General features: G+C 40.3%; 2 protein-coding genes across 3 annotated transcripts in view; one reads left to right on the forward strand and one right to left on the reverse strand.

Annotated features, from left to right (window-relative positions):
- Positions 1 to 13,934, reverse strand: part of PRT6 (proteolysis 6) — a 221,844-nt gene that overhangs the window by 46,380 nt on the left and 161,530 nt on the right. The gene's annotated exons all lie outside the window — the stretch shown is intronic.
- Positions 413 to 3,205, forward strand: LOC149150411 (CLIP-associated protein-like). Its single transcript, XM_089439142.1, has 2 exons — positions 413 to 1,959; positions 3,105 to 3,205. The coding sequence occupies exons 1-2, from the start codon at positions 972 to 974 to the stop codon at positions 3,203 to 3,205; spliced, it is 1,089 nt and encodes a 362-aa protein (XP_089295268.1). The 5' UTR covers positions 413 to 971.

A 13,934-nucleotide genomic window follows, 5' to 3' on the forward strand; every position in this document is an offset into this window, starting at 1 on the left:
GAACTTGAACCTGCCTCCTTCGTTATGCTCGTGTTGCATGCTTTGTAATACATACCGCCATATATTCTGATTGTAATACATACCGCCAACAATAGCATGAACAACATTGACACGCCAATATTCAGATTGTCTTCGGACCAGTTTGAATCACATCAATGAGAAATGTGTCATCGCCCTAAGTAACGAGAATCTTGTGTGGTCCGTAACCTAGAGGCAGATTATTCGTATATTAGACTTTTGAAGTTCTCTAGCACACCGTAGACGTATGGACTTACCAAAGCTTTATATATAGTGCAATTGCTGCGACCAAGAAGCATGGGAAATCTAAGACAAGTTTCAGAAATCGTCTTCTGAGAGAAATACAGACGTATTTCCTGTTTGCAAATCTTCAGTCCATAACACTGAAGCCCATTGAGGTGTTCCGTCTTCTGAGGCAGCAGGGCGGCAGGGCCAGGGCTTCACTTGCTTCCTTCTCATGGCCGCAACCGCAGGTGCAAGATCTGAGTTTCGAAACCCCCATTAAGCGAGCCATTGTATTGTATGCACAAAATTTAGGTTCCCAGATCCGCACGGGTTTGATCCCCAGTGGCGGGACCATATCGTGGCTTTATTTGGAGTCCAGATGTTTAGCAATGATAACCACAATGGAGGAAGCGATAGAGATGGTGCAGGCCAAGGACACGAAGGAGCGTATGGCCGGCGTGGAGAGGCTGCAGCAGCTCCTGGAGCATTCGACCAAGAGTATGAGTGCGACCGAAGTGACCAATCTCGTGGACGCATCTATGTCGCTCTTGAAGGATAATAATTTTAGGGTCAGTCAGGGCGCTCTGTAGGCACTTGCATTCGCGGCATCATTGTCCGGGGAGCATCTGAAGCTACATTTCAATGCCTTGCTGCCAGCCATTGTTGAAAGGTTAGGAGATGGCAAACAGCCCGTGCGCGATGCCGCTCGCAGGCTTTTGCTGGCTCTCATGGAGGTATCATCACCAACAATAATTGTGGAGAGAGCAGGGAGCTATGCTTGGACACATAAAAATTGGCGAGTTCGTGAAGAATTTGCTCGAACTGTTGCATCTGCTATCAGTCTTTTTGTTGCCACTGAGCTTCCTTTCCAGCATTTAGTGCTTCCATCGATGTTACATTTGCTAGAAGACTCAAACAGCAATGTTAGGGAAGCAGCTATTCTATGTTTTGAGGAAATGTATCATCAAGGAGGACCTCAGTTTCGGGAGGAACTCCAATGTCGCAATCTTCGCCCAAGCCAGCTGAAAAAGATCAATGCCAGGTTGGAGAAGATAGAACCAAAGATGCGGGCATTTGAGGGAATGACAGGTCATTTTGCACCTTCAGAAATAAAGTTGTCTTCAAGTTTGCCTGTTATTGGCAACAAACGAAATAGTCCAAAGACAAAGACAGTCCGTGAATCATCTCTCACAGCAGGTGATAATGATGTCACTGAGAAGCCTGTTGATCCTATAAAAGTTTATTCTGAAAAGGAATTAGTCAGAGAAATGGATAGAATGGGTGTTGTATTAGAATTGCTGAGCACTCTAATACATTCTACCACGGACAATACAATTATGATTGATAAAGCCATTGTCGCAAACATTCAAATCTGTTTGAAAAATGTACAAGAAAATATTGAGTTTTTGCAGCTGGAAACAAAGCTACAGCAGGAAGAATTACACCAGTGGAGTCATCATTCTGAACCTGTTTCTGTTCAGAACAATGAAGCAGACTCCCATAAACAGCAAGTCAATATTGTTCAAGTTCATTCAGATTCAGTATTCAATAAAGCAACAGTTGTAAATGCAGATGCAGAAACTCAGTCTGCACTTCCCAAGCCCATCATCAGACCTTGGGAACAGCTTGTCCACAACAAGCACAGAACTGGTCTTGGATATGACAAGGACTTGTCCTTTCATATTCCAGACTATGCCAAGCCCATTCAGTTTCAGAGTGCTGGATTCATTTATGACAGTTCACCTGCTCCTCATGACAGTGCAGCTTCAGCTGTTCCAGACTCTGCCCCTCTTCTACAGCAACAACAACAACAAAAACAACAGATCATGAAATGCCAACACTGTGATCGAGTTGGCCATCTGAAAGATCACTGTTTTGATCTTCATCCATGTGAGCACTGTCATAAAACCATCCATTCTTCACACAGATGCTTCAAAAACAAACGTCCTGCAAGAACAAAGATTCATATTGGATGGATCGCTTCTTGGCAATGGGTATCAACAGCCAAGAAGATATTTCAAACACATGTCAGAACGTGTTCCAGAATATTGAACAGTCTTGCAGTTGAGTTTTCTCCATCTTCTCACCTTGTATCTGACAGGGGGGGAAATGATGGTCATCTACAAGCTTCAAAGTCACATCAAGCGAGCCTGAGCCACAACCTGCCACACCAGTTTCAGAGTTGTAGCCAGAGACAAAGATGCCCGTGAACAAAATTGAGAACACTTCCTCTAGCAGAAGACATCAGCTTCTTGCCAGTTTTGGAAGAGTTCCAGGAATTGCATTAAGCATTCCAGAGTTGTTGGTTATCCTTAAACCATCACAGAGTTGTTGGTTATCCTTAAACCATCACAGGTTGAGACTTCCCTTTTCAGGTTGAAGTTTTACCTTTTATGCGGGGTGAGACCTCCCTTTTATGGTTGAAGGTTTTCCTCTTTAAAACAATAGGATCACTTCCTCTAGCAGAAAACTTCAGTTTCTTGCCAGTTTTGGAAGAGTTCCGGGAACTGCACTAAGTGTTCCAGTGTTGGTGGTCATCCTTAAACCACCGCCCTTTATACCAACATTTCATAGAGCAAATTCAGCCTAGTGCTGCCATGCATTTTTTGCACATTTTGTATTACAGCTCTCTTCTTGGACTCATACATAACCCTTCAGATTAAGGGGGGGAATGTTGGACACCTAATCCTAAAGGGTTAGTGTGGAAGCCGAAAAGACTAAGCAGTCCAAGAGACCTTGGGATCTGAAACCCAAGAGTCACAACATTGTATTATAAATGTACATCTATTGTTAATAAAAAAAATGTACTCACTGATTTATCTTTCACATCTCTTGCGCTGTCCATGTGTGTTTAACAACAGATGATGCAATTGGCAAATTTCTTTTTGCTCATGGGATTCCCATCCATGTTGTTCGTTCTCCTTATTACAAGGAAATGGTCCAAGCAATTGCAAAAAAATAGGGCCTTCATATGTACCACCCGGAGAACATAAACTACGAACAACAATTTTGGATAGACAAGTGTCCAAAATTAATGTACAGAAAGAGAGAATGAGGCAAACATGGCTGAGGTTTGGTTGCTCTATTGTTATGGATGGATGGACTAACATTCGAAAACGCCCACTAATCAACATCATAGTGACATCTTCAGAAGGTCCATTCTTTCTTAAAGCTGTTGACTGTTCTGGAAAGTGCAAGGATACATCTTTCCAATTTGAGATTCTTCGAGAAGCTATAGAGGATGTTGGGCCTGATAGTGTGGTGCAGGTTGTGACAGATGCAGCAGCAGTTTGTAGATCAGCTAGGTTATTGATTCAAAACAGGTATCAACACATTTTTTGGACTCCTTGTTGTGTGCATGCACTCACTAATGCACTAAAGGACATTGGCAAGATTCAGTGGATATCAAACATGGTGTCAGCGGCAAGAGATGTGCAGATGTTTATCTGCAACCACCACACCTCCTTGGCTATGTACAAGGCTCACACAAGGAAGGAATTCCTCAAGCCCACTGATACTAGATATGCTAGCTATTTTCTCTTATTGGAGAGGATGATAGAGGTACAAGCACCTCTACAATCCTTGGTTGTGAGTTCAGAGTGGGGAAGGTGGTCAGAATCAAAGACAGACATTGGGAAGAAGGTCAGGGTTCAGGTGTTGGACAATGATTGGTGGGCAAATTGTTTTTATTTGGTGTCATTCTTAGGCCATATTGTGGAGGTCATTCGTTACACTGATTCAGATGCTCCTAGTCTTGGAGAAATTTATGAGACCTTTGATAGCATGTTGGGTCGTGTGAAGGTAGCCATTCAACAGAGAGAGCCCTCATTAGAGTTCTATACTTCCCAGATTCAACCCATCATTCAGTAGGTGGGATCGCATGAACACACCTTTGCACATGGCAACATATGCATTAAACCCAAAATGGTATGTTAAGAGACCTGGGAGGGTGCCTCCTATTGATGATCCAGAGGTAAAGAAAGGCTTCCTAGATGCAATTGCAAAGATGTACAGTGAGGAGGAGGGGTCAAAATTTTGAAGACAGTTTGTTCAGTTTGCATCTCTTAGTGGGCCCTTCAACACACGTGGTGCTCGGGCAGATCGCATAGATCTAGCCCAAGATGACCCAATTGGTTGGTGGAGGATGCATGGGGATGGTGCTCCAGAGCTCAAAGATCTAGCCATGCGTTTGTTGTCTCAGATTGCTAGTTCCTCTGCAGCAGAGAGGAATTGGTCCACATATAGCTTCATCGACTCTATCAAGAGGAACAAGCTTACCTCTAGAAGAGCGGAGAAGTTAGTTGTTGTGCATAGTGCCCTACGTCTTGAGCATAGGAAGACACATGAGTATTTGAAGGGACCAGCAACACGATGGGATGTTGATCCAGAGGATGATGCACAGGTAGATATGGAGGAGAGACTTGATGAGAGACAGATGGTGTTGGTTGGTGTGCCACTTAGCATGTTTGAGAATGCTAGTGATTCAGATTCAGATGGTGATATGGTTGATCCTGATTTATTCATGCAGCAGCTAGATGCAGAGACTAGCGGGGCATTACCTTGAGGCTTGAGCATTACCTTGTGGCATTACCTTGAGGCATATTTTGCATTATGCTTGTTTATCTTTTGATATGTTGATGTTCTCAGCTCTTATCATTTGTGTTATCAGTTATTCAAATTCTCACTCTATAAAATTTTGACTCTTGATGTATCAGACTTGACTTTAATCTTTTATAATTCTATAAAATTTCGACTCTTGATGTATGATGTATCAAACTTTACTTTTATAATTTTATGTTAATATTGAATATTCGTTGTTCAATATTCGATGTTCATAGTAGGAAGTGGAACATCAATATGGTTTAAACTTTAAACTTTAATCATAATGTATGATTATAAATTAGAATTTTAAATTTATTATTTTAGATGATATTATAAATTTGGATAATGTCAAATGATATTCATATCAATGATCATGCTTTGCAGCTTTTCAATTCAAACCAAATTGTCATAGTGGACTCAATTAATAAATTATATTTTATATTTATAAATTTAAAATTTTTAAGACCCTAACGCTCCCCCACGTTTCCTAAAAAATGGTAGGGAGCTTTTGCATAGGCCGCTCCCGTGCCCCCTCGTCCCGGAACCTTGGTGGAACATTGTATTTATACAAGTCGTTGAGGGTGAAGAATCACGTCCATTGGGCATCATGAACCTACATGATGATGTGGCCAACCTAAACAATTTGCACATGTGTGGGCATAAATTCAAAAACAAATTTCTGCTTGTCCAAATTGGATGATCTTTATATTAATTTTGGTCCTCTCGAAAAGAGGAATTTAATGCAATCATCATCTCCATCAAATGAGTTGTCCCAAGGGCTTCATGAGGATGTCTGCGACCTACTCATTAGTCCTGATGTGTTGGAGCCTTATTGCTCCCCGTTGTACCATATCTTGAATAAAGTGGTCCCTGATATCAATGTGTTTGGAGCGGTCATGGAACACGGGATTATCTAAAAAGTGAATCCCACTCACAGTTCTATCCAACACATGCTCAAATAGCTCACTAAAGAGCTTCCTCAACCAAACAACTTCGAAAACAAGCCATACTAGCAGCAATGTATTCGGCCACGGAAATGCTTAGAGCAATCAATTTTTGCTTCCTGCTCATCCAAGGAATTGATGCGGGACCCAATGAGAAGAAACATCCAAATGTGCCCTTAGTCAACATCAGTATATCCATGTATATCGGTATATCTTAGTCTATAGTTGATTGTGCCATGGAGATATCTCAAGAGATTCTTCACAGCAATCCAATGTACGTGATGAGGCTCAACCATAAACAGACTCAACGTATTCACAGTGAAGCATATATCTAGTCGGGAGTTTACCAAGACCGTCAATTCTTCTTAAATTTTAATATTATATCAAATGTTCAATAGAGAGAGAGTAGAATAATACAAAGTCAAAGTCAAAATTGACTTGCCAAATCATTGTACAAAACAGCCTTGTCAAATCTGCAATTAATTGTAGTCAAATTCAACCCTAACCATAAAGTCAAAGGTGGTCAACACAACAGCAAATATTCCTTTTTGGAGATCGGTCATACCTAGTCAAACTCAGCCTGATAAGGTGGTCAAAGTCAGCCCAAAACAGTCTTGAAAACTGCAGTCAAACTTGTCAACTCTGCAGTCAACCTTGCAGTCAGCCCTGTGGTCAAAATGCCCAGAAATTCTCGGTTCCTATGCCAAACTATACAGCCTGCCAAAACCGAAATTTTCCCACTAAAATTGCAGTCAAAGGATGAGTCAAAGTGCTTGGTCAACGCTAGACAAACCCCTGCAACAGCCCTGAAATTTGGCCCTGCAGTTTGTCCAGAAAATTTGTCCTTCTGCCACACCTGTGAGAGAGAGATGATCTGCCCAATAGTTGTATGAACCAATGAGAGAAGGAGAGAGAAGAAATGTGTGTGACGATGATGCTAAATGAGGTGAGAGAGCACTTGTATTTATACAAGTTGATGAGGATGAAGAGTCACATCCATTTGGCTTCATGAGCCTACATGATGATGTGGCTAACCTAAACATTTTGCACATGTGTGGGCATAAATTCAAAAACACACTTCTACTTGTCCAAATTGGATGATCTTTATATCAATTTTGGTCCTCTCAAAAAGAGGAATTTAATGCAATCATCATCTCCATCAAATGAGTTGTCCCAAGGTGGAATTTGGCCCTAGTTTCCAATTTTAACACTTTTCAATAAACATTTTTGCCCAGAAATGCCTCTTACATCATGCTCAACTCACTCATTTCATGATTATGGTGCCCGACACACATAAGGTACATTTGTCCATTGCTTCATATTAAGTGTTTACACTCAATGTAACTAGCATGAAAGCAGGGATCATGTGTTGAATTAGGCAAAGAATCATGATGCTTGGAAGTTATGTTTTTTGACATGTTTCACCTTGGTTGTCATCATCAATCTCCTAGTCAAGTGTTGCCACTCTTGGAGAGAAGGGTATTACTAGGGAATTCTAATAAGAGTAGTGTGGCCATGTCCTTCCCATACAAAACATACTCCATCTATCCCTTATTGGGTTGGATGTTATATGTATCCAAAAAGGTTCATGCTTCATAATCCCATGAGAGGAAGTGCCTAGGATACTCGAGGTTGATTAAGCCTTATAAAAAAAGGAAAGATCGATGTACAAATTTCAAATATGAAAAGAAAATAAAGGGATATCGACAATAAGTCAAAAACCAAAGTAAAGCTTGAGCTCAAAAGGCTGCCTATGAGGCCATTACTACAAGACATGGGGGCTTTGTGAAATGAGGCAAAAAAAAATACAAGAAAAAAACAAGAAAGGGGTAGTGAGACATAATGGAAAGTGTAATTCAATGCATAATTTACAAAGATGCTCATGTGGATGAATATCTTACGGACATATGTTAATTGCACTAACAATTTGATAGGTTTCTTAAGAAATCATCCTCTCCATGGGTAATGACACACCTAATAGGGGTTAATAATGATCCTCCCATATCTAAACTTGGCAAATCACATAAATTCATGTGCTAGTGTGAGTTTGAACTTGAAGATGATAGCTAATGTGATCTACCAAATTGATTTACGTTGGACATGACTCATTTTCTATGTGGCATCCACTCTTGTACATATGTTAGGCAATCACATTTGGATACTTGGAGCACCTCAAACAATTTACTTGCTTGAACATGATAAGCCTTGGGTCCTTTGGAGGATGTTAATGAGTCTTCTCCCACATTTAATTGAGGACGTTCTATAACTTTTGGACATTGGGCCTTATGATAATGGATATTACACCCTTTCCATGATGATTAAACACTTTTGATGAGATGTCACACCTCTTGTGCACCTCTTGAGGAATCAGATGATGACTATTGATGATGAAATGTTGCAACCCTCAGAGGCAATGTATCACTTTTGGAGACCCTACACACTATTTGGAGAGAGTCACTCACCTTTTAGAGATCATTTGTGACACGTATGGCCATTAACATATATTTATGATGGACTACATGATGTTTGAAGATGGTTATTTCATTTATGAGGAATCGTTGGGCGTCTTGAGGCCTATCCACTCATATCATGGATATTTTATTTCTCTACTTTATCTTTAGGGTTTGTAAGAGATAAAGGCACTATTTCATATTTTTAAGGCTTCTATTGGATGAAGAGAGTGTGAGATCTCTCGTTTAAATAAAAGGCGCACTTCTTAGATGTAAATCATTGCTACTTGCAGAGAATCATTACTACGTGTCTACTAAATACTTCTTCTTAGCTATGAATGGATAACCAAAGTGCCTAGTTGAGGAGACTATTTGTGCATGACTTTACAACTTCTATAGATTTTCATAGCTAGAGTTTATGGATGCAATGATTTCTTAAGTGCTCTCCCTAAATATTGTTGGAATTTCGTTCATGAATATTGATAAGTGTAATTGTACTTCTGTAGTGGTGGTGCACATTCTTTTCATATTGTTCTTGGATAAACTCCTTTTAAACCATAGAATGATTTCTAGGGAAGAATTTCTCTTGAATTTCTCTTGAAGCTTGTAAAAGTATTGGATAGATCTGTGAGAGTTTGTAATGGACCACCTTAGATATCACCTTAGATCTACTTACATACTCTTAAAGGAATCTTTAGTTGACCCCATATGCGGAAAAAAATATAGTAGGCAATAGTCTTCTTCGTCAAGTCAATCACAAAACCTAAAATTGAATTTTAATTTCTGTTTAGCGTTACATTGGTTTTTCCAACAGCTTTGTATACTTTTCAGACAAATAAGCTAAGAGGTTTTGGGTAATTGTGCATCTACTTGACCTAAAATTAATCTTGTAACTATAATTTGTCTTGCTGATTTTATTTACAGCCCCATTAGAGCTAGACGTTCTACTATTTAACCCTAGTTTAACTCATTGTTCTATCCCAAGTTATGCTCGATGATTATATGATTCAATGGCTGAATTTACTGCTGCTATTACAGCTTGTCCTATTGCTGTAATTTTTCTTCTTTTTTTCCGAGTTTTGCAACAGCCAACAGCTTTTTCTTCTTTTGTAATGTCTGGAGATCCTCCTGTACCAAGCCTTAACTTATTGAGCTTTAGCCTTTCTAATTTTCCCTACATCCTCATCAAATCTGAAATGGCATTTAATAACCACCTTAAACTTACCTTGATGATTGTCTTATATTCACGCTAAATAGGTGTCCTTAGACTTGACTGTGTCTTGCTTTAGGAACCCTAACGGCTACTAGGGGAGCCTCCCTTCCTTCACTAGAACAAGGGAAGTTGTTGCCTAGATGCTAAGTTACCAGGATTCGGATCCGGATCCGGATACGGATACGGATTCGGATACGGATCCACTAATTTTTTGAAAAGCCAGGATCGGGAAACGGCAAGGAAACGTCAAGTCCAAGCAAATAAAAAAAAAATTAAAATTTATATTAATATAAAAATAAAATCATAAGTTAGTTTTTAAATATATAATTTTTACATACAATAAATAATTATTGTATAAATAATTTCATATTTAATGTATCATTTATTAATATTTATTAAACATTAATTAAATTTATATAAAAATAAAAAACATATGTGAATTTTTAAATATATAATTCAATGTAATACTTTAAAAATAATTATTAGTTTAATTATAATAAAATTAATGCATCATTTATAAATATTTAAAATAATTATTAATTTAATTATAATAAAATTAATGCATCGTTTATAAATATTTAAAAATCAATTATTAGTTATAATATTTATATTAAGCAAAATTATTAAACTTATTTTAGAAAACTTACTTTTTAAACATGAGGAGAAAGTTTAAAATTGATTAAAATAAAAACTTACTTTTTAAACTTTAAATATTTAAATTAACAATAAGTCTATTATAATTTTCATCACATCCACGTTCATTAAAGTTTATAATGTCTTGTATTCTAAGCGATTATAATTTTCCTATGTTACCAGGATTCGGAAGTTATAAGCGATTATAATTTTCTTCTGTAATTTTCTTGTGTATTTTATATGTTGTTTGATTTTTTTTTTAACCTGTCCGCTGAGCAACAACGGGCAGCAACGAGGCGGTGGCTGAGCACCGTGGGTAAGCCTTGCTGGGCAATGACTGACTGACGGCAGCATGGGGACAACGGCTGACTGACGACAGCGTTCTTCGCTGGCTGAGGACGCATATCTAAACTTACAGCGACAATCGAAACCTAAAAAAATTCCGCGTTTTCTAACTTTTCGGCGACCATTTCACTGTTTCCGACAGCCACCAGCAGGGTCCGTATCCTGTGAAAGTTTACCGTTTCCAAAAACTGTATATTTATAAAATACGTATTTTTGGTGTATCGTATCCGGATCCGGTTCAGATCCGTGGATCCGGCAATATTCCTCCTGCCTCTGCCGGATCCGGTAACATAGCCTAGATGACAATGGTAGCATTTCCATGTTCCATTTCTCATCTTCCTTCCATTTTATCCTTCTTTCTTACATCCAGTCAGATTGTGGAATGCAAATAGTACATATTAAACCCTATGTGTCTTCCACTTTCCTCGAGAGCAGTGTTGCGGGGGAGCGCCCCCCCCCCCCCCCGAACCCGCTCCCGAAGCGCGCTCCGGGCGGGAGCGGGTCGGGAGCGCGCTCCCAAAATCGCTCCTGGACGGGAGCGATTTTCGGGAGCGTGCTCCCGTAAAAAAAATTTGCGCTCCCTGGTCTGTGTGGGAGCGCTTCAGGGAGCGATCGCTCCCGCGCTCCCGGAGCGTCTTTTAATGCCCGGGAGCGATCGGGGAGCGATCGCTCCCGGGCATTAAAAGACGCTCCGGGAGCGATTTTTAACGGACCGGGAGCGGTCCGGCGGAAAAAAAAATCCGCCGGACCCGAAAATTAAAAAAAAATTAGAAATTTTTTTTTTGTTTATAAGCCCAATGGGCCAAACAAAAATCATTTCAACTTCATTGAGCTTGAGAGTGAGAGCTGAGCAAGAGCAAAGGAGCAAGGAGCAAGAGCTGAGGAGCAAGGAGCAAGAGCTGAGGAGCAAGGAGCAAGTGCCAAGGAGCGAGGAGCAAGCCTGCAGAGGTAAGTAACTTAATCATTTAGTTAGTTTAGCTGGTTAGGTAGTTAATTTGGTTAGTTTAATTTACCTGTTTGAGTTTAAAGCTCATTAATTTAAATTAAATTAATAAATTAAATGAATTAATCCCAATAAACTAAATTAATTTGCAGATTCAAGACTCAAACCCTACAAACATCAAACACCATGGACCTGGGGATATTTATTGGCATTTTCCTCTTCCTGGTCCCTTTTATGGTTATTATGGTGGTGGAGAGTAGGAAACGGAGGGGCCTCAAACTGAAGAGGTGGATGAAGAAGTCGGAGGAAGTCAAATGGGTGAAAATCCCAGCGAGGAGGAGGTTGAGGAGGGTGAACATGAGGGTCAAAAAACTAAACAAGACCAAACTCCATTGTGGAAATATGTTCACAGGGCTGAAACAGGGAGAGGGGGTGGAACCACTAAATTTCATTGCCCCCATTGCAACACTGACTACACAGGCTCATACACCCGTGCTAGAAGACACCTCTGCGGGAAAAGGCCATGGGATGGAGAGAAACAAATAGGAATCAAAACTTGTGACAAGGTGTCAACAGCAGATAGAGCCAAATACATAAAGGAAGAGGAGGACGCCCAATACAGAACAAAAAGATCAAGGGGTTTCTTTGAACCAATCTCACCATCACAAAGAACTCCTTCAGCATCCTCCCAAGGCAGTGGATATGGACATGGAGGCACAGGGTCATCATCTTTAAGGCGTAGAACCATATCAGATTTCCTTGATGAGGGGTGTAGGAATGATGTGGATTCAAAAGTTTACAGGTTCCTCTATGCATGTGGGATACCATTCAATGTTCTACGCTCACCTTATTGGCACGAAATGGTTTCTGCCATAAATGATGCCCCTAAAGGATACAAGAGCCCTGGGTATGACAAGGCAAGAACTGTTGGCCTTGATCATGAAAAAGCAAAAATATCACAGTCTTTGAATAAAATGACAAGTTCTTGGACTGACAATGGGGTGTCCATTGTATCTGATGGATGGACAAATGTAAAAGGCAAGCCATTGATAAGTGTTCTTGCTGTGTCCCGAAGTGGTCCCATCTTTCTAGCTGCACATGATTACTCAGACAAGTTCAAGACCGCTATCAACATTGCAGAAGCATTGCTTGAAACAATTGAGCGTATTGGCCCATACAATGTCATCCAAGTCATCACTGATAATGCTCCTAATTGTAAGGCAGCGAGAGCAATTATTGAGGATAAATACCCGAACATATTTTGGTCTGGATGTTTGGTTCACACATTGAACCTTCTGTTGCATGATATTGTCAAAAACAAAAATGAACAATACCAATGGATTGGTGATTTGTACAAGAAAGGAAAAAAAATGATAAAATTTATTACAAATCATAGCAATACCCATGGCCTTTTCCGCAGTCACTCGAGATTGGAGTTGTTGAAGATTGCGAGGACTAGATTTGGTAGCTATTACCTCACCTTCAGGCGCCTTTTGAAGGTAAGAGAGGCATTAGCTAGCATGGTATCAAGTCCACATTGGCAGGTGTTAAAGGAAAGGGCTACAAATGTAGCTGACATGGCAGGTTTTGAAACGGTGGAGGAGGCCGCTCTTGATGGGCAGTTTTGGACAACTGTGAGACAGGTATTGGATTTCACCAAGCCAATTTATAACATGATTCGGTTTGCAGATACAGACAAACCAGTGATTGGCGAGGTGTATGAGCAAATGGATACCATGTTGGGGGAAATAAAAGACATTGTTCATAATAAAGATCCCAACTTGTACAAACTGATTCATGATTGTGTGTGTGAACGGTGGAATAGGCTTAACCTTCCACTACATTGCTTGGCATATATCCTTACGCCAAAATACTACTCAGAATCTTGGTTGGGCAAACCTGCAGCAGGGGGTGGTGTTAGGACCAAACCCCATTTAGATCAAGAGGTAACTAGAGGATATCTGGAAGCATTAGAAAAGTTGGTGCCTGACAGGGAGGAATGTGTAGCTGTGCGCCTTGAAATAGGCAGATACTTCAGTGGCAGTGGTTTGTATGGTAACTTCCATGCAATGGACGACAAAGATAAATTTGATTCTCTCACATGGTGGGAAACATATGGCGGCCACGAACTTTTGCCAAAATTAGCAAAAAAAGTTCTTTCACAGGTTGTAAACTCTTCTTCTGCAGAGAGGTGTTGGAGCACCTACAGTTATATACATAATGTGAAAAGAAACAGGCTCAACGAAAACCGAGCAGAAAGCTTGGTTTATGTGCAATACAATTTGAGGTTGTTGAGCCATTACTGTGATCGGGCTAATGAAGATCCCACATATAAAATTTGGGACAATCACCCTGAGGACGACAATTTGGAGGATGGCATTGTACATATGGAAGAACTAGAAGAGGAGCTTGTACGGGATGAACATGAAGCAGCTGCAGCAGCCATGCCACCTCCACCTCCACCATCCAGTAGCAGTTCTCGGGGCCCGAGTCTTGTTCCATTGCTGTCGCCACCTCCATCGACACCCTCGCGTGGAGGCTCTAGTTCTGGTCGTCGGTCT

The sequence above is a fragment of the Pinus tabuliformis genome, chromosome 9 (genome assembly GCF_031772625.1).
Source record: "Pinus tabuliformis cultivar Carrire ecotype Pingquan chromosome 9, CPIR1, whole genome shotgun sequence".
NCBI lineage: Eukaryota > Viridiplantae > Streptophyta > Pinopsida > Pinales > Pinaceae > Pinus > Pinus tabuliformis.